This window comes from Scaptodrosophila lebanonensis, unplaced genomic scaffold (genome assembly GCF_003285725.1).
Source record: "Scaptodrosophila lebanonensis strain 11010-0011.00,11010-0021.00 unplaced genomic scaffold, SlebRS2 tig00000001-arrow-pilon, whole genome shotgun sequence".
NCBI classification, from domain to species: domain Eukaryota; kingdom Metazoa; phylum Arthropoda; class Insecta; order Diptera; family Drosophilidae; genus Scaptodrosophila; species Scaptodrosophila lebanonensis.
Genome location: NW_022060529.1, coordinates 4,147,144 through 4,171,639, shown reverse-complemented (window position 1 = coordinate 4,171,639; position 24,496 = coordinate 4,147,144). Strand labels below are relative to the sequence as shown.

Below are 24,496 nucleotides of genomic sequence, written 5' to 3'. Positions count from 1 at the left end.
GGTAAATAAATAAAGAAAAGCGCTAAATTTGCCCACAAAACGTAATTGCACTGCTTGCCGTCGCAGTGCTGCCACTTAACAGTGCTGCCAAGCAGCGCAGCATCACGCGTTTCTAACGGTAGTTTATCTCTTTGTTGCTTTCAATTTCTTATTTGGAAAACACAAATAATTGTGTTTTACAGCGAACTGGTGTCGTCTATTTTGTGTTTGTCTATCTAGTGCATCCCCAAGTTTTGTAAAACTACTAAACGGCGATAGCTTGACCAGCGTGTTAATTTGTATTTGTGTTGAAGACTCTTAGATTCAGTCATTGTTAAGTTTATAGATTCATAAAATCATGGACTTGTCCGATCCCAATAATAAACTAGATGAAGCCACAATGGTGGACGAGGAGGAGGCGCAACAAGAAAAGTAGTTTCCGCATACAATTATCCCGCAGTATATAGTTTATTTTTTTGATGTATGCAAATTTTCCAGATTACTTTCCATAATGTGCAGTCTTCCACAGTACGAGCCCTCCCTAGAAATGAGGAAAGCCCTGTGGAAAAATTTTACCAGCAAAAGCTTGTCTAACAATAATGAGGTTATAGCAAAATATCTACAAGATCAGCAGCTGGACTGCAACAATTTTGCGGCTGTGCAGCGCACATTACTAAACATCGAGGATTTGTCCACCATGTACTTGTATACACAGCTAATGCAAACAGACGTCAAGCTTGTCCGAACCTCGAAGTTTCAGTTTAATTTTCCAGTAAATATGCCCATCTATGCACACATACACATATGTATGTATATGTACATATAGTATGTGCATGCCTATAAAACAGTGATGTTTCAACTTTCTTATATATATTTATGCGTGTTTTTATTAAAAATACATTGCAGTTGCGTAACTCGCATATCAATGCCGAGGATGTGCTGACACCCAATATGGACGAGGTAGTTATTATACCCAAGGCTAGTTTGTTGGCCTCCCCACCACTCTCTGATGTGCTTTTGACGCTGTTTCCACATCCTCATGAACACCTCAAATCCACCGATCCAATGTGTCGTCATGTGGCCATTGTAGAAAAGGTTTCGCGCACACTTATTCAAATTAAATTCAAACGTGGCTCTGGGTTAAGAGACTGTCAGTTGGGTCAATATTTTGATGTGATAATACGCTCCCGTCGCTTGCCCCTGCGTTACATGTATCGAGCTGTGGAGCTGTTGGATGAATGGCCCGAGCTGCGCCTTTACCTCTTTCCCGGTCAAAAGTTGAAACCGTTGCTTTCAGCATCCAACCGTGCTGTTACAATTGATCTATTCAATGGAAGTATTGCCTCAAATTCAGAGCAGCTACAAGCCGTGCAACAAATCGTGACTGGACCAAATGCTATGGCACCTTATATTGTGTTCGGACCACCAGGTGAAGCTGTTGCATCATTTCATTATGATAGTTTATTTATTAACGTACTGGCTTATAGGCACCGGTAAGACGACCACCATTGTCGAGGCCATTCTACAATTGCGCCTTCAACAGCCTCGAAGCCGCATTCTTGTAACTGCCGGTTCGAATTCAGCCTGTGACACAATCGCATTACTGATATGTGAGTTCTTTGCTGTCAATGTAAGGCTTAGGGCGCACATAGCAAAACGTTCGATGGAATCGCGCTTGGTAACGATGGATGTGAAGCCCACACATCAGCTAATACGTCTTTTCTCGCGGTCAAGTTACGGCAAGGGACTGAAGTCCGTAAATCCGTTGCTGCGAAAGCACTCCAACTGCCCGGGTAAAACATTTGAAACCATAGATGTGGACGATTTGCGCCAGTACGGCATTATTGTGGCCACACTGTGTACAGTCGGCCGGCTAATCACCGATAATTTGGGTAAATTTAATTTCTTTACCCACGTGTTCGTCGACGAGGCTGGTGCTTCTACAGAGCCGGAATCGCTGATTGGTATTATGGGGATAAAGCAGCAGGCGGACTGCCATGTTATATTGTCTGGAGACCACAAGCAACTGGGCGCCGTCATTAAGAGTGACCGTGCTGCCTCCTTAGGTCTCGGCAACTCGTTAATGGAACGTCTACTCCGCAGTCCCTGTTATGCTCTAGACGGGAATGGAAACTATGATCACACGATTCAAACGCGGCTACGTCGCAACTATCGGTCCCATCCACAGATCGTACGTCTTTATAATGAGCTTTACTACAACAATGAACTCTTAGCGGATGCCCAGCCGGGTAAGTAAATGGGAATAAACACATTCTTCAAATGTAGCACACACGGTAAATGCATTTCTTTAACATTTTATGAGTTTTCTCTTCTGCATGAAATGCTATTCTTTTGTGGTGTTATGTATATTTCTAACATAAGTATAACAATTTGATTCTATACTCTATCCACAGCCGATGTCAATATGGCAGCTAAATGGTCGTTGCTACAGAATGGAGACTTTCCAATAATATTTCAGGCAACACATGGAGTGACAGAGCGCGAGCAACACTCAACCAGCACGATCAATACGCTGGAGGTGAAGGTGCTTAAGTGGTATGTGCAGCGACTGTTCTTAAATGGCATCAAAGGCGCATGTGTGCAGCAGAAGGATATTGGCATTATCGCACCTTATGCCGCTCAGGTGCGGCTGCTTAAAGAATCGATGATAAAATTGGGCTACCATGACATTGAAGTTGGCTGTGTGGAGGCCTATCAGGGCCGTGAGAAGCCCATCATTCTAGTTTCGTTGGTAAGATCGTTCTTCAATCTGGGATTTTTGCGCAATCCAAGGCGCCTTAATGTGATGTTGTCACGTGCAAAGTCATTGCTTATCATAATTGGAAATCCTGTGACCCTACGTCATCATCGAGACTTTAAATTCATTATTAATGAGTGTAAAAAGCATGGAAACTATCTATACAAAAAAAAGGATGTTGATTTGTGGCAAAAGCGTTTATTAAACTACGAGGAATTGAGCGATGTAGAAGATGAAAGCGAATCGGAATTTGATGACAATGAGGAGGAACCCGAACTAAAAGAACATCCATGGTGCGCAAAAATGCCAGACGATATTCCAGTGACCGTGACAACTATCGAGAAAGGTGCATCATGCGGCTGACAGGTGTTGAATCAAATAAAATACCACATCTAAAACTACTTTCAGGTTCAGGTTCAATGGGCGCAGCGGAGGATGACAGCAGCTCAGAGTGCAGTAGCAGCAGCAGCATCAGTAGCGGCACCGTAAGTAGTACTGATAGTAATATAGAAACTACTACTACGGAAAAGATCATCATTAGCACACCCTTTTTAAAAGCATGTGCTGTAGCACCCAACAGCACCAGGAAAATATTGCAGATTGTGGATTCGAAGTAATCTATAGGTATGTTTCTCAATTGGCTCAACTTGGCGTCTATGTAGGTCATTACAAAACATTATCAAGCGTTACCATTATTGTTATATGTTTATGCATGTTCTTAATAATTTGTAACTGAAAGTTCCTGAATGTTGATTTGTGAATTTTTTATATTATTTGTTAAATTGCTTAAGACCATGCTTTGAAAGATCAGCTAATACCTTACATTTCTTTTCTAATTCGTTTAAATACACACTGAACCATAAAAATAAAATGAGAATAAGAAATAAGAACATTTTTTAAAACATTATACATTTATAGCTTAAGAACACATTACTAAACATAACATGCCTTCTTTCATCTAAGACTAAAGTTATAAAGAAACGTACATAATTTTTAATTATATATATTTTTTTAAAAAATGAGGATTATTATAATGCTGATGTATCTGTTTCGAAAAAAGAAAGAAAAACAAGACATATTTAAGTTAAAACCTGTTAAATCGGATACCTACGAGTATATGGACGCTGTTAATCTTATGCTGAAATTTAATTTATATTTGTTTAAGAAAAAACTTGAATTCAATTTTATTTCTTTTATTGGATTGTTAAAAATGTTTCGATCATGTTAAGAATTTCGGTTAAATTATAAATATAAAAGAAATTACATTAAATCAGTGACTAAAATTAGTAAAAATCTTTAAAAAATAGAATGGACCTTTTTAATGTAAGATATCGTCTGTTAGATTTAAAATTGATGTAATTCATTTGTTTGCAACGTTGTCGTTTAAATTCGTTCAGTCTTTGTTAATCAACAATTTGGTTAATTGTTTATTCTGTTACGTTGCTTACTATTTGAATTTTGTATAAGAAGCAAAGTTGAATTGCTGCTAATAAATTTGTTCGCATGAGTTATCGATATATTGCGTAAGTTTGCCCAACTAGTTTCCATATTTTATATTTACGTTGTTTGTTTGTTTTTTTGTTTAATGCTTGTATTAAAATATATTAACTTTCCTGTAAATTCTATAACAACTACATTTGGTATAACAGTGGTCGTGCTACATGACAGCCGCAGCAACAACCATGCTCCGGTTAGAAGGTGCTCAAATGCGATTCTACGAGAGTATGTGTTTGTGCACCACCAACAATATAACACAGATTATATATACTAGTCTAAAGGATCATACGCCTAACACCACAATCCATGCAGAATTTTGCCTGCTCTAAAATAAATTTGGCGCCACATTCATGACAAAATTTCGACATTTTCATGCTTGAGCTCATCGATGTATTCGATGCACTGCTCAGCAGTGAATGCTGCGATGTTGTTGGTGTTACTACCATATGCATACCGTTATTGTTGTTCATGCTACTCGCATTCATTTCGGTTAACACGTAGTTATTGTTGCTGCTGCTGCCATATACTGCTTGTGGTTGTTGCATCGGCTGCATCAGCAACTGTTGCTGCTGTTGATGTAGTTGCTGTTGCTGCTGATGCATTTGCTGTTGTTGCTGATGCAGTTGTTGTTGAATTTGCTGTTGCTGTTGCATCGGTTGTTGCTGGTTGTAGTTAGTCTGTTGCCCTGCTACGGACAAACAGTTTTCCGATCCGCTGCTCGACGTCTCGCTGTGCCCGTCGACGTTGCCTAGATCGCTACCTCCAAAAAGTCGCTGTCTCATCTTTAGTGTGCCATAACCACTGTGAGCTTGTGTTGAGGCATCCATCATGGTGGCGGCCATGTTGTTGCTGTTGTTAGTGGCATTGTTGCCAACTACACCACTGGCTGTGTGTGGCCGCATACATTGAGAGCCAGCACCGCCACCCGCGCTATTGCTGCCCTGTGAACGGGGGGTTCCGGACAATTCGCTGGAACGCTGTCGGGATAGGCTGTAGGGGGAGTGACTGCTGTTAAAAAGAAACACAATTTAATGAGGGAGAACCTCAAAAATAAAAACGTCATTTGAAATTGTAGGAATGTATCGGCAGTCTGCTTAACACCCAGTAATCACTAACCGCTAATACTTAAGCAATGACCAAAGAGTGATCGAATAGCTTTGTGCTAGAGGTGGAGAAACGTCGATGATACTATTGATGCATCGATGTTTTTAATTTTGTTTAAAACATCGATTGTTTCTGGCGACTATCGATGTTTCTCGCTTACATCTCTATGGAAGTTAAAGTTCGATTTTCTCAAGCAGACGCCATTATCATCTTGAGACAACATCTAGAAAATTTAAATGAACCGGAGAAATGTGATCCTCTCTTATATTGGAAGGTGATTTCGATATTTTAAATAATATAATTATAAATCCTATTTTTAGACAAATGTTCTTAATACTTTTTTATTTTTTTTTTAAATTTTGATCTCAGAAATGGAATAAAATAATTTTAATCAGACGTATACGTTGGTGTCTTATTAATTTTTTATTTTGAACTATCGATGTTATATCGATGTTTTGCTTTAAAAACATCGATGTCCGCGAACATCGATGTTTCTCCACCTCTACTTTGTGCCTAATAAGCAGTGAACAATAATCGATAGTAAGCGATAACAGATAAGAATGTATCAATTGAGATGGACCAGCAATAAGAGACGGACGCTTAGTCAAAATTGAATTTATCGAGAAATTATAAATTATGGTCAATTGTATTTTAACTTAATTCACTCAACGAAAGGCAACATCTCTGTCAAGTTATTTGAAAGATCAAAGAGATTTAAAAATGCATTTCAATTTCGATGAAAACAAAGATTTTCTGATTTTCAGATGCGTTTGATTAATCTTCGGTGCATTAACGGACGAATCAGAAACTTGTATTTCGATAGCTGCATCTCTAGAGGGATTTTCTAGCAATGTGTTTCCTTGGCTTAAACGAGGAGATGCTGATCTATCAACAAACAAGTCCACAGCCTAAGCTGTTATTATTGTTTTTAGCCTTATACTTAGTGTGTACTGACCTGCCATAGGCCGAGTCTGAGCTCAACTTGGAGCTAGCTCCACGTCGCGACGATTGTGATGAAGATATGGGATAGCCATCCAAGCTGCTCAGTTCGTCAGAGTCTCCAGACGGTGTCAGGGGCGATTGAGCCTTTGTCTGCTGCTGGTGCTGCTGGTGGTGGTATTGTTGCTGCTGCTGTTGCTGTGGCAACATTGATTTCGTTGGTGCCTGCTGCTGCTGATGTTGCTGCTGCTGTTCCTGCTGCTCCGGCGCCATATCATACCCTTCTCCGGTGGCTGAGCTGCGTATCATCATAGCCTTGCGCATGGAGGCGCTCGCATCCTCACCTAACTGTCGAAATTCCTTCTGCATTTGGTGTATCAGATTCTTTGCGTTGTTGAACTGCACATTCGGTAGATCGTCATGTGGTGATTCCTGCTGATACGATTCCGTTGCTGGGATCGATGATGGCGCCATCCTGGTCTGGCCGGCGCCCATGTTATCATCGATCTCACCATCGGCATCGTCGGTATCGCTGATTTTGCTGAATTTCGAATGCTCCGGCTCATTGCCGTTATCGATCTCGACCATTTCAATCGGAGTTTGTGCATTGCCCACCATTTGGCGTAGTGAGTCCGGAGAAATGGGCGAGTGGCCTTGGGCGTTCGGTTCAGTCTCAATGCTGATGAATATTTCCTTCTTTTGGTTACCAACATCCGAATTGTTTTTACCATTTCTGTTCTCGTTGGAGTTACAGCTCGACGCGTTGGAACGCTCACGTCGCAGTTTCTCGTCCCCACTACCTTGAGTCGATTTGTAGGACCCAGAGCCACAGCTGCTCGATACTGTTGAATCGGATCTGTAGGACGTAGGGGTGGTGGCTTTAGTAGATGGTATATTGAAGAGCAGATGTGAGGGTGTCATGTCTTTCAGCTTGCGGCCAATGCCGGTTGTCAAAATTCTGGGGGTATTTGTGTTAAATGTGTGTTGTTGGTGTTGTTGATTGTTCGGTGTCGAAGTCGCTTTGGGCAACGAGCGTTGTCTGCTCGTCGTGCGATTCAGAAGAAACTCTCGACAATCTTTGAACAGTGGAAATTGCTCCTCGTCGTCATTTTCAAATGACGAGAGAAATTCCTCAAAGTCGAAATCATCGAATGTAGGCATTATTGGCATCAGGGGCGAGACCCCTCCCGCATTTAGGTTGTTTATTAGCTGCGGTTTTTCTGGCTTAACGGATGTCTGTTTCCAGCATTGCTCGTCATATTCCATGGAAGAACGATTAGCTTCGTCGTCTGCAGAGCAGCAAGAGGAACAGTCGGCCTCATCTTCGGGGGAGGCATCGTAGAGGAACTGATTGCGGCCAAGTCGCATCTTGCGCTTAAGTAGATTGCGACCTTCAGCGGAATTGCGCTTTTCGATGCAGACCTGAGTAATGGTGGATTGGGAGCTACTTTGTGAAAGGGACGTGTTCGTCGCTGGAGGCAGTTTTGTGCGCTGCGGCGTCACAGTAGACTCATTGGATGATTGAGTAGAGCAGTCATCGCTGGCATTCGATTGCATATTCAGATTATCACATGGATTTATCAGCTTCGGATCAATATAGTCACTGCCACTGTTGCTTAGCTTGCGCTCGAGACGACTGGAAGCCCCGAAGATACTGTTTAGCTTGACAGTCGTCAGCTGTTGCTGCTGCTGTTGTGTTGCCGCTGAGAGCAACGGCAACTGATGTTGCTGCTGTGGAGTTGTAGGTTTGCTTAGAGCGGGAGTGCTGGGCTTGCTATTGATGGGCTCCAAACGTAGTGGGGTACTATAATTGTAGGCCTGATTCTCATTATTTTCCTTTGGTGTCGTGGGTGTCAGCACAGGCAATGGCTGCTGACTGGAGGTTGAAGTCGGTGTTGTTAGTGCCTCCAGCTTGATGCTTTTGGCCGAATTCTGTTTACTCAGAATATTGCTCTTATCTTTGAGCTCCTTGCTGTTCAGTTGACTTGCTGCCTCCGCCGCCTCCGCTGCCTTGGCATTTAGTTGTTCCAGCTCATGTTCGTATTTAAGAAATACGGCCAGTGAGTCCGTCTTGGCTACATTTCGCTGTTGCGATTCCGGCTTCTGGTCCTCCCCTTGATGTGTCTTAAGCTGCTGCTTGCGGTTCGAGGCGCTCGTATCGCGACGAACCACACGAGGGCTGTGGAAGTCGTTGCCGCAGGCGGCTCGTACCGGCATCTCATCGTACTCCTCGGGCTTCAAAAAGTTGCTTGAGATGGGGCCCTCATCGGAGAGACCTCGCTGAATGGTGGGGCGATAGTTGGAAAACAGTGGACGAGGTGGGAGGAGAGGAGTGCGACGTGGGCCGCGTAAAGACGAGGTTCTACGAAAATTGGATACGGGCTGTTTAGGTGTGGAAGGCGTAATGGGCTTAACATGGGAACTGCTGGTTGTGTGGGGTGTCGTCAAAGACGTAGACATAGCGAGTGGCGTTGTGGGTGTTGTGCTCAACACATCGTCGTCAAATAGTGTAGGTGAACAGAGCTCCTCAAGCTGGCGCTTAGCAGATATAAAGGGATCGTACTTTTCGTTGCTGTTAAGACCGCTGTGAGGAGCAGATAAAAGCAAAGTCGAGGGGATGGATAGGGCGGCATGTGGAAGATAGAATGAGGGTTAGTCGAAAGCAATGAAGTGGAATGAAAGGATGTGGAAAGGAAAACAAGGAAAAGAGAAGAAAAGAAAGTGTAAAAAATTTCTATTTAGTATAACCTTAGACCATCCCCCCTTTCCTTGTGGATGAGTGTACTCGTCGATTGCCGGTTGTCAATTGTCGTTTGTAGCTGAAAAATCGTAGTCTACAAACCTTTTCAAGTTCAAACTCGTCCGCGAACGCAATTTTGGGGGCGGTTTGATGTACATTACACCGTTCTCATCCTCCTCCAGCACCACTAGACGTCGGCTTATGTTAGTATCGCTGTTCGCATGCTTGCGCAGTTGAGGTATATGTTCTCCATCGCTCTCATCATCGTCTTCTTCGGGACTAGTTAGAGCGCGCTCTAAGAGCTTAGCCTTGCGGCCCAGCACTTCGTCATCATCATAGTATTCAATGTCACACGGTGAATCCAAGTCTTCCTCATTTTCGTAGTACTCCAGCATTTTCATGTTTGCCTGCTTGGCTTGATTTGTTTTACACGAGTCCATGGATGGCATCAGAGATTGTGGTATGGACATATTTATTGCTCGCATTGCTTCGGCACTCGACACGTCAGCTCCCATTATTGAGCGCTTCTTGTTGCGGCATATGGCGGTCGTGCTGGTGGTGGCCTCCATTTTGATTTGGATTTCTTCATCGAAGCCTTGGTACACAGCGCTTTGAACGGCATGAATAAGCGGTAGATTGACGTCCCTGCTCGAAGTCTTTGCGGATTCGCGACGGCTCTCCACACAGCCATTAGAGTCGGCCATGTACGGCGCTAAGGCCGATGTTTGCATTTCTTGCTCCGAAGTCGTCAATACATTGGCCATCTCGATGCTTGGGTTCTCACGAGTACGTATGCGACGTCGTGCCTGGCGCACCAGTGATGTGGATGACTTGGGTATTTTCTCCGACAGCAGAATATTCTTGTACTTTTCGTCCATTCTTATGTTGCAAACCGCTGTTTCGGCTGCGTGCGTTATGTGAGGTAGGGGTTAACAATTAAAAAGGAGTAACAAAGTCATTTTGGAATACTTGAAGGTTAGCTACAACCCTCCCCTTACAAGTGAATAAATCCCCTCTAGATTTGAAAAGTACAACTATGAAGACCCTTTTATTAAGAGCTCATTATCAATAAATCCCCTCTAGTTCTGGATAGTATAACTATGAACACCCTTTGAATAAGAGTTCATTAACATCATTGTATCATTTGAAAATAGCAGCACATTTGAGATGCAGAAATAACTCGCGCATAACCGCAGCACCACTACCAGACCAGAACATTAGTTTCGAGCTAGCCGCCAACTTGCATTAATCGCACATTGAACAGAAAATAATAATTAGTTCATTTGGGTGTTGCGCTGCTGTAGAATTGTAATGCTATACGTACTATATGTATTATTCCCCTCTAGCTTATTTTTAATGCTCAGCTGAACGCACAGGCTACAACTAATAAGGCTTTATGCCTGGCTGAACTCCACCATAGTGCATTAATGCAGGTTCTATTACCCAACGGACAGTCGGAAAACGTTCTAAAAGCTTAGCTACCCAGATCACAAACTACTTTCTACCCCCCTACAATAGATTGCAAATACCTTTTCTCTTGATTAGTTCATTTAGCTGATCGAATCGGACGGCCTGTAGAGGGGGCAAATTTAATTTCTTCTCCGCCGCATCGACTTTCTCGCGATTGGTTTTGGGTTTGTTGCCACGCCTCTTTACCGGCTGAAGATGAGCCGCCTCCGCACAGTCTAAGGTCGCCAGTTGCATGGCTTCTGTTCTGGAAGCGCTACGAGCACGTCTTACGGCTGCATCGACCTGTTCACATGTCTCTCGTTGTTTCTGTAGGACAACGCGACGTGTGAGACGCACTCCTGACGTTTCCGGTAGATCCTTTTGCACATTGACGGGGTTTTGCGATATGGCTTTCTTGGAGCCGTGCGCAGCATCCGAACGTGGTATCTTGGACGTTATGTTGTGCGGCTGGCTGAGTGTTGAAATAGGGATGCGTTGGTATTTTGATTGGGTAATCTGTGGTCAACACTACGGTCTACGTGGGCGCACAAAACGTTCGACTACTCGACGGTGTCAAATATACTACTTTGGTTAATCGACAACGACAGCAACAGTTTGACTCATACACTAGGCACAAGGTTAGGCTGATAATAAGTCGTGTTAGGACCCCCGATTACTCACTTATCGCTGTGCACGGATGACGTCAGCGACGAAAGAGACATCAGACTGTGATCCTTGCTAGCAACCATATCTCCAGCGTCCAGTAGATCGTCTTGAGCGTTTGAGTACTTGTCACGGTTAATAGATCGTTTAGTCCTAGAACCAACAATGAAGGAAAATTGAACGCACAAACAAATAAATCACACAACAGAATAGGAAACGGGAGTGTCTGTCTAGAAGTTGAGTTTTATAGTGTCATTCCAAAATCGAAATTGTTCTACTTGTGTGCCCGATTGGTAATTCAAAGCTTACTTTAGGTTCGGCGGTCGGTACTGTTTTCGTGCTTCCAGACGCTCCTTGGCCTTATTTGTTTCGGTGGTGCCGGTCAGCTTAATGGTGGCCTGTATGGCCTTTTCCTTGCACCACTCCACATGTCTGTCGAAGGCTTTGGCATTGAAGGTGCGTTCGCAATGCGGACATCGTTCGCAAGCGACATCTTTGTGGCGTTTCGATAACGCCACTGAGCGCTCCGACGACCTCATTCGATCACGCACAAAGCTACTTTTTGGAGTGGGGGCCGCTGAGGGAGCAGCGGGCGCAGCGGGTGCAACGGGTGCAGCGGGTGCGGAGGGCTCCCCAGTTGTGGCTGCTTTACGAAGGGAGGCCCGTACTGTGGCGCGTACGAGCTCGGTGTTGCCTGTCGACTTGCGACGGACTGGCATTGGTGAGTCGTTAGACTGGAAGCAAGCAAAAGAATGAACCAGAGTGAAGAAGGATGGATTCAGGACTACAAACGAAAGAAGGTTCCGACTGCACTTACCCGAGTTGGTGAATGGGACGGCTCTGGAGCGCGAGTTATTGCTGTCGGTGAGTGCACACCGGCTGCCTTTTCTGCATTGGGTAGGCCAAAGTTCTTGGGAAGCACATAGGTGGCTAGGGTGGTGCCCTCGCGACGCTGACGTGACGAATCAAAGACGTTGCGCTTCTTCGAGGTCTTCTCGCAGATGGGCACGTGTTTGCGCAACGCATTCAGGTTAAAGGTGCGACTGCAGTTCGGACATGGCGTTAGTTCACTGAAGCTGCTCTGACCATGTTCTGGAACCGGAGGGCCTTTGGTTAGTGGTGGTGGCGGCGCTGCGTTCGCAGCCTCCGCTTCGGGATCGCGTTGTTCAATTGTGTCGGATTCCGTGGTGTTTGGTACTGCGTATATGAAAATATATGAAAATGCGGACCGGATCAGTTAGTTGAAACACTTTTCCAATGTTTGTAGTTTCTACTAAATGTTAGCGTCAGGGAATTTTTTTTGTATTTATCAAACAAAACAAAAAATAAACATATAACTAGATGGTGAGAACTTTACTTAAACTGTAAAGGAAACTGGAACGGCCCTCTAAATAGCAGTCACTGAATAGTCTCAAGGGTTTCGGCACTAGCATTTCCCTGATAATACTCGTATAGCTACGGGTATGCCCTGAACTTGCGTGTGTTGTTTTCGTATCCGAAATGTTTTGACATTTCATTGGAGTTGCTTTGATCAGTTTATGGCGATAGATGACAAATGAGTAAGTTTTTGAAAAGTTTACAAAACTGTGCTACTCAATTAATAAAGCAATCCCAGTTTTTGAAAACTGCCTTCTAAATAGGCCATAATCGGCCGAAAAGGCCCACAATGCTGGGATGTTTTCACAACTTTCGAGTGTCTTATTGGTTGAATTTTCATGACCCCCTTTGCTATCTGCACAAATGTGTGTAACCACATCTGATAATAAACATACAGTAGCCATTAGAAGTTTGCGTCGAATGCTCTGCGAATTTTGTGGATCAGCAATTTCTAATTTCGAAGTGTGTCAAATGTTTGAGCCCTAAGCGTGTTACATGTTTTTAGAAAGGCCCGAATGCGCTGCCAAATAGTATTCAACGTTCAAGTTGTGGCTTAGAAAGTACGAGTGGAGATGTTGAAGGAAGTGCGATTGCAAATGTAGTGCAGAAAAATAAAGCAAAAAGTCTTCACATGGCGCCACGCCAAAATGTTTAAGTACTTAATACATATATGTATGTTTCGAGAAGAGACTCCACATAGTTCCCAGCAAACCGAATGGCGTATTGTCTGACAAGTGGAAAAGTGAAAGAAATCGCATTTCCAGCCCATTTGTCACGTCAACCAAATCCTCATCCGTTACATAAATTCTCAAATTCTATTTGTCACAACCGCTGGCAAACAATAGAGAAGTGGGCCAATAATTTATGGTTATTATTTGAATGCCTGTTTTTGGGGAACGTGTGTACGTGTGCGTGTGTGCATGTGTGATCGGCCTATAAATTGTTATTTATCTGCCAGTTACGATATGGCTTGATCAAATGTTGAATTTTCTAAATTTGGCAGCTAGTCCCCACCATGCTGTTGTTGGTTGTTGGCTTGATTTTGTTTTTTACTTTGTTCATGTTCATGCTGGCCATGCAGCAGGTGGGCGTTTGCGTATCTTAAAGATACAAGTTGTATCTGAGATTGCAGGTGTTTCAAAGGCCAGCCGCTGGTTCGCTACCGGGCACTTGACTTCTTAAGCATTGCTCTGAACGGAGCGAGTTAAGCGGCGACATCATGCATACATAATTACAATAGAATTACAATTAAACTAAGCGGAAATGTTCGGCTTGCGTGGGCGTTCAGAATTTAAATAAATAGAATGTGTGCTCATGTCGAAATGGCAAGAGGCGCGTTCCGTTGCTATATGTATATCTGTCAGAAACAGTCCAATTATAATGCCTCTAGCACACTTCAAGATTACATCAATCAAAGGCACGCAAGATGTTGCAAATCTCCACATCATCATGGGACCGTAGCTCTCAAACCCGTTTCATTTCAATTCAAATCAATGCAGTTCCATGCGTTACATCTGCACAGTTGCCGTGTAATTTGATGAGAAGTGGGTGGCTGACTGAGCAATGAGCAGATATAGTCAGTATTGCCAAATGGCCCCGTCTATAATAATGCTAATGCATTGCCATACTCAAGATAAGACACACGCCCACTACATAGTATATGCGGGGATGGCTTCTTCCACTTCATCTTAAAGAATTACATCAAAAGAGATCTACGGCCTAGCCATGCAATTGAATTAAAAAATCATGCACGCCAGCTCTGACGAGGAAGTACTTATGAAAAGTTCAAAAGGGCAAAAGGTAAACCATGCTCTCTCTATGAATATCTGTGCCTTTTTTTCCATATCTTATTTCCAAACGAGACACAAAGATAAAAGAACTTCAGTGTATTCCAATAAGGGATCGAAACAAAAAGAAGAGTGAAGACAATTCTTCTAATAATATCAATATCTATTTAACTAGTATACACTTGTAAAACAAAATAAATGATGGCCCTTTTCACTTCATAAAAATAAAATAAATTATATTATTATAGTATTTTTAAAATTTGTTATTAAAGTCCAGATAGCTATTCTAGAATTAAATGTTTGTTAGAAGTTTGAACTGATTAATAAACTAAAATTATGCATTTTAAATTTAAATTTATGCATCGTTGAATATATATTTTAAAAATTCAAAACACTTTCCATAAAGAATCCTAATTTATGTGCTTCATTGATTATCGTTACAAAATGAATATTTCCCACCCATATCTTATGATTTCTGTTTTTGGGAGAGTCGTCTCACATTTCGTTTTTAAGACATGGTTTTTTTATGTAATATTGAACTGATTTTCTAAAAACATTTTTTTTCTATAAGGATTTGAAAGCAATGAAGTAAATGGCTAATTTCTAGATGTATATATATTTAGATTCTCTGGTGAGTAGTTTTCAGCCCTAAGCTGTCTGGCTCTTCCCGCAGTGTAGAAGTGCAGAAGTTCATTGAGTTTCTCGATTGTCTCAACTTGTTGTCGGTCGTGGGGCAAGACGATATAAGCCACTTAAGTCGGAAGCACGCACATAAATTTATGTACATATGTAAAATATATGAGGCATACATACTATACATATGCGAGGTGTCTTTTGTGGCTGCCTTGTTATATGAGATAGTTTCCGCTACTTTGTTCTCTGGGCGCTGCTTTACAGACTAACGCTTTTGAACTCTAACGTTTGACACAGACTGGACAGTCTAGTTTGTTTTTTATGAATGGCATGTATATAGTTCTCAAAGGTAGTAGTTAATGAGCGGAATGTGCTAAATTGCGTTAAAAATTCGCCTTTTCTCAATCTACAGTAAAGCTGTTTGTGATTGCTAAAAATGGGACAAATTTTGTTGCCACTGATAAGACTATCAAAGGTCCACAAACAATCAATGCGGAGAGTTTCGAAGAATTTAAGAATCATTTAAAAATAATATATTTAAACTACAGCTCGAAAATAAATGTGGATTTCATCTCTTCTATAGTATTTTCAAATCGATTTAAATTTTATAAATAACATTTTGTCAAAACCTTAACAATTGAAATAAAGTCCACAACCCAGGTGCGCTTTCTCGCTGGCTAAATAAAAGAAAGCACCGTAATTACGAACAAATGGAAATGGACATTTTTTGCAATTAATATGTGAGAAAAAAACAATTGAATATTTAGTTAATAATTTGCTGTTAATTTACTTGATGGGGCATGCAAATGATTAGCATTAGCACATGCTGTGGAGTTGTTAGTGGAGCTATTAGTTGTTATTGTAGCTGTTGTTGCTGCTGGTGTCGTGTCTTCGGCATCGCATACGATTTTATTGACAACAATCAATACTCTTTCCAGCTGAACGCTTGGGGGCGTGGCCGACTCACTTGACTTGGCGGCAACGGCAGCGGCAGCGGCATTGTTTTTGTTGCTGTTGCGTCTCAATGAGAACGTATTTCGCACGCGCGAAAACGTTGACAATGTAGGCTGTTGTTGCTGCTGTTGCTGCTGCTGTTGTTGCAGTTGTTGCTGCTGCAGGGGCAACTGTTGCTGTTGCTGTTGCCGTTGCGCCTCACTAAACGCCATCGAGTTGAAAGAACTTTGCTCGGGCAGCTGCTCGAACACATTAACGTGATGATTGTTTCTTTCACATTGATTTTCATTTTCATTTTCACTGCAAAAACGCGACTGTGCCGCGGTGTGCGGCAATGGCAATGCCGTCGTTGATTTTTCATCATTGAGCAATTCATTTAATTGCTGATATTCCTCATAAAGGCGGCTGCCCCGCTTATTGATTTTCGCCAATTGCTGTTGTTGCTGCTTGCTGGCTTTCGATTTGAAGATTTTATTCCACATTTTTTTGCTCATGTTGCCCAAAATATTTGCTCACTTATGTGTGTTTCGAAACATTGCAATTGCAACCTTCAGGTGCAACATTGATTTGCGCGCGCACTATTTAGACATATACGTGTATAGTATATGCGGCGATTTAAAAATCGTATTTCGTATTATTTTCGTATTTGCTGCCGGCAGCTTTTCAATACTTTACGCGCCGGCGCTTTCTGCTCAACTGAGCGCAAAAGTTGCTCGCTGAAGTAGCAGCAACAGCAGCAGCCGCTGTGAACCGACATGTTGCTGGCAACATGTTGCTGGTCATGGCATATTTTGCATATATTTAAAAATAGTTGCACTCCAGTTTTGTCTGCTTGCTGGGCATTCAGTGTGGGTGTCTGTATAGCAACAACAATGTCGGCTATTCTTTGTGCCTATGCGTTGTCTGCAGTCGCCCCAACTTTGCTGCCATTGCTGATTTATTTAAAGACACACACACACACACACTCATATGAAAACACAGAAATGTTGCTGAACCGTGGCTGCTTAGAGATTTTCTAGTTAGTCAGTCGTCTTTGCAACAACTGCGCCTATTTCTATATTTCCTGTGCCCCAACACTGTCCCTTTTGGCTCAGTTGCTTTTGTTGCTAATGCGGGTTGCAATTTCAGAGTCGTTCGTGGCTTCAATTTGGTTTCTTAATTGAACATTTTGCTTTCTTCTTTATACTTTTCTCTCTGTATTCGGTAAACATCAAATGTTTTGAGATTTTGGCAGCTCATTTGCACCAGATCAAAGCGACAGACTTCCTTCCTGGCTAAGCATGCTTACATATACATATAGTATATACGATGATTTGGTGTGTGTGTGTGTGTGTGTGTGTGAGCAGCATAATTATGCCCAGTTTTGGTGCAAGGCAGCCTAACTTAGCTGGCCATTGCATAAGTGCGCCAAAAAAGGTTGCAGTAAGTGCAACAGCAGCCACGCCAAGCAACAGCCGCAGCACTTGCTGGCATCAGCAACATTTTGTTGCAGGCGGCACACATAAATAAACAGCTGGCAGCGACACATTTGGTTGGCTTTATTTTTCAGTTCGTAAGCATAGTATATACATATATACATACACATATACATGTATAACGAAGTATATGCTCATATTGCCTCTTGGCTTTTGTTTTGTCGCTGTTGCTTCTGTTTTTTAATTGAAATGCGAATGCACTTTTGAGTGCATGCTGTCTGTCTGTCTGTCTGTCGTTCTAGTCTTGGGCGTCTCAAGAGTTTCGAGAGTCTTGCATCTGGGGCCTGTTGGCTGTTGGCTGTTGGCGATCTGTGATCGCTCTCATTTGCTTTGCGATAAAGTCAAGTTGATGCTACATGCAATAAATCGCCACTTGTGTGTGCAACTCAAGACTTTTGGGATTTCAGATATGACGTCATTTCGTTGAAATTTATGTTTCTTTGTTGCCTTGACAAAAAAAACTTGTTTACTTTGAAGGCACGTGAAAAATCCATATTTTGCACTGTAATGCACTGGAAGCACGCCATCATTTCTGTTTTTTTTTTTTTTTTTTTTAATATTTAAGGATAATACATTCATGAGCGGGTACTTCTGTTATTGAACAAACAAATTTTTGCGCAGCTCAGACACAGACCCTCCCACAGTAGGCAGACAACGCCTCTTTTGCGGTCGCCCACGCGACTTCCCTTTTACCTTTGGACCATAAAACTTCTACAACTTCGTACATAATCTCGTTTAATTGTCACGCCATGAAAGACGAAAATACATTTTCCTTAGGCTCTTTCTTCAATTTTCACGGCGGCCTGCAAAAGGGCGCGAGCATGCATCAAAAATAGAGTGACGCGTCGAGTTTTTGGGGGCAAGTGTATATGATGTGTGTGTGTGAGGGGGGGAGGGGAGGGGGTCGGAGTGGTCATGCCATAAAGGTGGGGAACATGAACTTATTTTTATGAATACATCCAAGTATCTACACTCAAAATTGGTGCTGTATATGCCTCAAAGCTACAAGTAATTGCATTAGGAAAATATTACACTGTTTAAGTGAATACTAAACGTATTGCATTTAAGAGATCATTTATTAACTAAACGATTCTTTCACTTTAACTGAAGAAACTTAGTGGTTTCTGTATTAAAATGTAAATTAAAAATGATGCAAGAAATATGAAACCGGCTCTCATTTAAATTGTATCTGGTTATTTAATATACTCCTAGAAAAACCTTATGAGCTCTAAGGTCCTCTCGTCTACACTAAGAAAAATAAAATAATAAAACTTATCCATGGGAGATATACTCCAGCAGCAAAAGTTTAGAGATTTACAAGCAATATAACAGTGTGGTTTACGTTTTTAACAAAAAATAGTCATTTGTAATGCTTCTGCTTTACAAATGTCTGAAACTTCAACTGTGGGAGTATCTGAATAAAGATGAAGATGAAGCTGAAGACGGTGTCAAAGGAGGCTGCATGATCTGGCTACGAGGCTCTCTATTGTGGACCTTTATTTGTTTTGAAAATTTGCAAATCTTGGTGGGGATTTGTATGAACATGTATGTTTTCAAAAAAGAAAACATACATATATGCAAGTTGACAAATATTCAAATAAAAATAATTGCATCTGATCGAAAGGAATGACATGCTATATGAAAGTGAATAAAAATTTAATATATCATACACACATAAGAATTATGATTACTCAATCAAATTCTTTCTGTCAGTGTAGAAATGCTTTCAACCACACCACATTGCATTGCGCACACAATCCATGTTCATAGTATATGGACGATGTCGAGGCCGAAGCATTTCCACTAATTAAGTTCTATTTCACCGAACCCCGTCGCCCTCGCTCAACCACCTCCAGCTTGCCCCGTGCGTTGTAATGAAACCACTTCGGTTCATTGGCGCTTCGCTCTCCAGTAACAAATTTGTTGTGCTTTGCTTTGTTTCTTTTCGTACGCATTTTGCAGATTGCACAATTCTCTTTTGTTAATTTTGTTTTTGTTGTTCATGTTCGCTGCTTTTTTCTTTTTGTTTCTCGCTTACAACTCAATGACTTGGTGTTGTTTTTGCCGTTTTTGTTACAAATTGAGGTTGATTTGTTTGTTTTGGTTCTATATTTGTTGTTTGTGCTGTTGTTGCTTTGTGTTTTAGAAAGTGTGAAGAGAGTCTAAATGAAGTTGTCTTTTTTTTTTCAGTTGATCAGCATTGTATTAAGCAATGGGTGAGAGAATCGGTCTATTAGTTGGGATAGGAAATTTTATTGCTGATTTTTGTTTACGGAATTGAAAACCTTGTACTCGTATGTTCGGCTTTTGTGAATACTATATAATAATAAAACAACTATTTAAATCGGTTTCAAATACGATAAAATTAAGTGCAGCTCAAGCAAGTTTTGAATAAAAAGTTTTGATGGCTTACAAATTGAAAAACTTGTTGGCTCATTGTAAAATTGAAGGAAAATGGGTTTATTAAATAAAGAGCCATTGTTACTCAATCAACGATTGTTTCTGCTTGTTAAAAGGTAGTAAATGCTGCGTAGCACAGCAACACTGGCGCGGGCGTTATAATAAGCTCTGAAAGAGCTTTTCAAAAGCTTTTACTTTTGCTTCGGCACTGCGCGTCTCCAATTGAATAAAAAACACTGCTTGCCGCGAAACACACATTTTTTTTCATTCTGTTTAATTCGATATTATTTGTGTACAATATTGTTTATATACTTCAAAGTTTATATACTTGAACAAATTCACAAAATAGGTGAAGAAGTCAAGTTGATTGAATTTTCGGACCTCTCTGACTGATTGAGTGACTGTTAAAAACGCTATAAAAATTAAAAACAAATTAAAAACTAGTTTTGCCAATAACAACAAATTGGTCAACCACAAAAATATACACACTTGCAAAATAACAAAGTAGTAGACGAAAAAATAATATAATAATAGCGCAACCAACTTTGTTGCTTGTCAACTCAATTGCTTTAAAATAAAATATTGAAAACTGGTATTTGACTTTGGAATTTATTCTATGTGCGAATAACTTGTTCAAAACTTTTTTCACAACAAACAGAATAAAACAAAACTGGAATATTTATACAAATAGCAATAAAGCTGTTAAATGTAGTTCAATGTCAAGGAAATTCATGGAAATTCATAGTTGACATACAGTGATCGTTTTATGTACATAAGTATTTGCATTCGGGTATGTATGGGCGTCAGTTTCTATAAAACCTCAACCAAGGTCATGCTGGGCAAAGAAACTAGGACACGCCCACCCAGTCCACTACATTCATATGTAAATGGCATCGTAAATAGGTCGTCAGCTAGGCCTAAATGTCGCACGTTTGATTGTTAAGGTTTCAGCCCAAATATGAAGAAAGACCATTACAACGCACATGTCTAAGAGGGCAGTCTCTTTAATATTCTTTAATATTCTTTGTAAAATACAATTTGAATTTAAACATAGTTTTCGTAATTAAATCAATATCATTGAAGTCTCAAATGCTTCCACGGCTGACATTTTTCGTTAGCAAGCTTATTCAAACTTAGCGCAAATACCAAAGTAATATTTAAATCATTTTTTACTTGGACAGTTTAGGTTCTTACAGATGTCTTAGTTTAACTGAAAATTATGTTGTTTTTCGATTCACTTTATTTGGGAGCGATATCGCCAGATCTCTGAACTAAACCTTCAAAAATTAAGTAGACAATTAAATCAGTGTGGATTCACCATAGATTAGGGCTAGACTACAATTTGTCTGCATTTTCGCACATTTTAAAAATTATTATTTATATTATGAAAAAGCTCATATTACGGGTACTTAAATATAATTTAAATAAATTAAAGCAAATTTAAATTTAATATACTTTTGAAACAATATTAATATTAGACCTTTATCTAAAAATGATTAAAGAATGAAATAAATGTGTTCCTCAAACCAATTATTTACATAAAATAAATAAATCGTTGCCATGGTGCTTAATCGATTTATATACATAACTATATTCATTTGCAGTAACAATCGTAGTTGATTAATGATGTCAGAAAGCATTTCACAGCTCTGGCCAACAAAATTTGGAGCAAACTTCATAGGCTTTCAAACCTAGAAGACTACTCAACGTTGTCAGCAACTACCCTCGCTTGTGCTTTTAAAAAATAAAAAAACTTGTGACACTGAACATGTGGCAAAAATTTACTAAACCGTTTGGTTTTGTTGTTGTCCATAATATTGTTGCATTATAAGCAATTTGTTAAAAGAAGCACGCAATTTGGAACGTGATTAACATTTTGAGCGTTTGCGCTCAAATCGATTTCTGTCAGGAATGCATTTGAGTACACAACTAAATGTTTGTTTAATTGTATTTTTCCGGCGCGCAGTCAATAAAATCATTACAATTAAATGAAATTAATGTTCAGTGAAATTGATGCCTTCTAGACAGTCTTCCCAATGTTTGTGCGCAACTTGATATCGTTTCTTGGATTGTCTCGACTGTTGCGTCGATTAATTAAATTAAAATGAATTTATGTCAATTTCAGTTGCTTGAAAAGGAAACTGACACAGATATAAAGAAGTTTGTTCGCAGTTTTTTCGACATCCCACCCACGTTTTTCTACTTTGGGTTTTTTTTTTCAGCAATGCCATTTGCATTTATCAATAAATACGAGTGTGTATTTTCCATTGTGCATTGTGTGGTTGATGGAAGACTGATGTCATCTCTAACAGAAAGCTGTAGAAAGTTTTGCACCACATTTAATTGCAATATTTATTGAACAATTTTGTTATTCCTTTATGAGCAGTAAGTGTTGCATGAAAGCCTTTCAATCTACTATGGTTTTCATATAAAATCAGTGAGATTGGTTAACGGACAATGAAGAAAGTACAATTATTTTAATTTGGTGTTGGGTTCAAAACGAAAAATTGTGTGATTATTTATCAGTAGTTATTACAAAGATGATGGATTATGTACATTTATTTTATGTATATATATATAGCCTTATTTTATAAAGCCTCTATAGCGCATCGATATCCTCTAAAGTTTTATCAAAATCATCATACAGCTATAGGAACGATAGGTGAGGAAAGTGAGCTTAGTACAAAAACTGGTTTATTTTTAAAGATATTGTAAATAATGCCCTACCATGACTTGATAGTTGTATGTTGATATACGTGTACATGTAGAATATCATTTCCAAACCGTGGAGGACACGTTTTCTCTCAAAATATTATTACTCGCTATTCTCACACCACTTCCTCTGTGTGCGACAATAAACATTGCTCGATTAGTTCATCTATGTCTGTTGCGCCTGCGCGGAAGCTCTTTGCCTTTGTAATTCTTTTTATCTAGAAAAGTGTCGGCTTTTTTATTTAAATACTTCTTGTTTAATGGACGTTCAATAGCGGAAGTGCACTTGTGCATTCAATAAAATATTGAGGGCTCGCTTAGAGTTAGAGTTAGAAAATGTTTATACTGACTAGATGTCTCAGTATTGCTATTCATGGTGCGGTACTTACCAAAATCGAAATGATACATGGTTGGCAGATCGCGCGGCGTTGTCGTGCGCGTCAGTGAGAGGGGCGTGCTGGGCGGTGTGGCGATAAAAATCGCCTCAAGTTGTCGCGGAGACGCTGCCATCTTCACATAGACCTGGTCGTGTGATGATTGAGTTCCAGGTGGTTGGGCGGCAAAGAGACGAGATGTGGCGAAAAATCACAAAGTTGGCTTAGGCACTTGTGAAAAATTTAATTTATGCAATGAACCCGCTTATAATTTCGGTTTTTCACGTTTCCTCGTATTTCTTTTTGTTTTTTGTTTTTGTTTCAGTCAATTTCGAGTGGAAGTGTTGCGGGCCGAAAGCCGAAAAACAACAAACGGTAAAAAAGATTTTCTTTCACATGCAATGCCGTGGAAAATTTACATTTTGCACAGACATCGCCATCCACAAAAAGGGAAATTGCAAATGGCTTGCGTTTTGTTCAAAATGCAAACTTACACATACACCACTACAGATTATTTATTAATGATTTTGCTTCATAGCTAATTAATCATATTTCGTTTTCACTGCACTTTCAAAAATCGTAGACATCCATACACACTATACTTAGTTTAGTAATATTTTTGCCAAATGCTTCGTTTCGTTTCTTTCCACAATTTTGCACGCAACCTTATTTTTTTTTTGCTCAGTTACTTTTCGATTGGTTCACATTTGGGGCTTTGCAAAACCATTATTAAACAAATTTACTTTGCTATTACTTTAGTGGCTATAGTTGTGGTTGTTGTAGTTGTTGTTGCACATTCTTTCCAAAAGCATATGTTTGCGCAGCCCAGCCTGCCATATAATTTGAAGTCTGTCTGTCTGGTGGGTGGGTGTGGTGTGGTGTTGTGTTGTTGTTTTTGTCTGCCTTTCCACTCTCTATCTGCGCTTCGTTCGTTGGTTTCTGAAAAAGGTCAGAGCGTGAGATTTTTATGAGTACTCGTATGGTTTTGGACGAGTTTATGTTTTTTTTTTTTCAAATTTTCATGTTCATGGCTGGGAGAAACACGTTTGGTGTCAAAAAACTCTGAGCCACAGTCGAATTTTTCGCAGAGTCTTACAAATTATACGCGAATTACATAATTCAATAGAATAAGCCAAAGTTGGAGCCAAACAAACAATGGTTAGGCAAGCTTTTTGTGTATCTCTATCTGGCAGATACGAAACCCAAATGACAACAGCAAACGAACGTGAAACTTGTCTGCCCGACGTTCCCAATGAGGCTAAGCGCATATTAGCTAATTTGCAAAACGCAACACCAACAACAATAACAAAAACAAAAACAACAGCAACTAGCTTGTTGTACATACATATAAACACAAAATAGAATATGACGAAATAGGCTAAAGTTAGTTGCTGTGGTGGCCATTAAACCGTATTTCTATTTCGTTTCTTTTGTCATTTGGGTTTGGCACAAGTTGAGTTCAAATTGATCGGCAGATTTTGCTAATTAATTACCGTACCGTTAGTGTTCGTTTCTAGTTCAAGTTCGTCATATATCACTTTTCTGTTGTTATAGTATATAGCTCTCTACTTATTTGTAGTACGGGTATCTATGTAGCTGCCCGTTAGGCTGAGCTGTTGAAACGAGACTAAAAGCGCTCTGAGAATTTGCAGCAC

General features: G+C 40.4%; 2 protein-coding genes across 9 annotated transcripts; one reads left to right on the top strand and one right to left on the bottom strand.

Moving 5' to 3' along the window:
• Window positions 1-203: 203 nt before the first annotated feature.
• On the top strand, window positions 204-3,643 carry LOC115629487 (helicase MOV-10). 5 transcript variants are annotated; one of them, XM_030525961.1, is made up of 7 exons: window positions 204-411; window positions 478-751; window positions 886-1,408; window positions 1,467-2,228; window positions 2,394-3,083; window positions 3,146-3,222; window positions 3,279-3,638. In XM_030525961.1, the coding sequence occupies exons 1-7, from the start codon at window positions 338-340 to the stop codon at window positions 3,471-3,473; spliced, it is 2,595 nt and encodes an 864-aa protein (XP_030381821.1). In that variant the 5' UTR covers window positions 204-337; the 3' UTR covers window positions 3,474-3,638. The 5 variants fall into 5 exon arrangements, with proteins under 5 accessions (XP_030381821.1, XP_030381838.1, XP_030381830.1 ...); XM_030525978.1 differs by having other exon boundaries at window positions 3,296-3,341; XM_030525970.1 differs by having other exon boundaries at window positions 3,146-3,638.
• Window positions 3,644-4,275: 632 nt separating this feature from the next.
• LOC115620481 (formin-J) lies at window positions 4,276-22,989 on the bottom strand. 4 transcript variants are annotated; one of them, XM_030513746.1, is made up of 8 exons: window positions 22,857-22,989; window positions 11,947-12,326; window positions 11,439-11,863; window positions 11,148-11,282; window positions 10,547-10,938; window positions 9,120-9,921; window positions 6,294-7,133; window positions 4,276-5,242 (listed from the first exon to the last, which is right to left on the bottom strand). In XM_030513746.1, exons 1-8 carry the CDS (start codon window positions 22,975-22,977, stop codon window positions 4,510-4,512), a joined length of 3,828 nt encoding a protein of 1,275 aa, XP_030369606.1. In that variant the 5' UTR covers window positions 22,978-22,989; the 3' UTR covers window positions 4,276-4,509. The 4 variants fall into 4 exon arrangements, with proteins under 4 accessions (XP_030369606.1, XP_030369577.1, XP_030369585.1 ...); XM_030513717.1 differs by lacking the exons at window positions 9,120-9,921; window positions 10,547-10,938 and having other exon boundaries at window positions 6,294-8,861; XM_030513725.1 differs by lacking the exons at window positions 9,120-9,921; window positions 10,547-10,938 and having other exon boundaries at window positions 4,276-5,239; window positions 6,294-8,861.
• Window positions 22,990-24,496: the final 1,507 nt, after the last annotated feature.

What these genes read in the sequence shown, in the direction of transcription:
- LOC115629487 (XM_030525961.1), top strand. Translation starts at nt 338, where the DNA reads ATGGACTTGTCCGATCCCAATAATAAACTAGATGAAGCCACAATGGTG. An exon ending in CTTAGCGGATGCCCAGCCGG is followed by an intron (nt 2,229 to 2,393) that starts GTAAGTAAATGG and finishes CTCTATCCACAG; the next exon opens with CCGATGTCAATATGGCAGCT. An exon ending in CGTGACAACTATCGAGAAAG is followed by an intron (nt 3,084 to 3,145) that starts GTGCATCATGCG and finishes AACTACTTTCAG; the next exon opens with GTTCAGGTTCAATGGGCGCA.
- LOC115620481 (XM_030513717.1), bottom strand. Translation starts at nt 22,977, where the DNA reads ATGGCAGCGTCTCCGCGACAACTTGAGGCGATTTTTATCGCCACACCG. An exon ending in CGTCCCATTCACCAACTCGG is followed by an intron (nt 11,864 to 11,946) that starts GTAAGTGCAGTC and finishes GCTTGCTTCCAG; the next exon opens with TCTAACGACTCACCAATGCC. An exon ending in TACCGACCGCCGAACCTAAA is followed by an intron (nt 11,283 to 11,438) that starts GTAAGCTTTGAA and finishes TGTTGGTTCTAG; the next exon opens with GACTAAACGATCTATTAACC.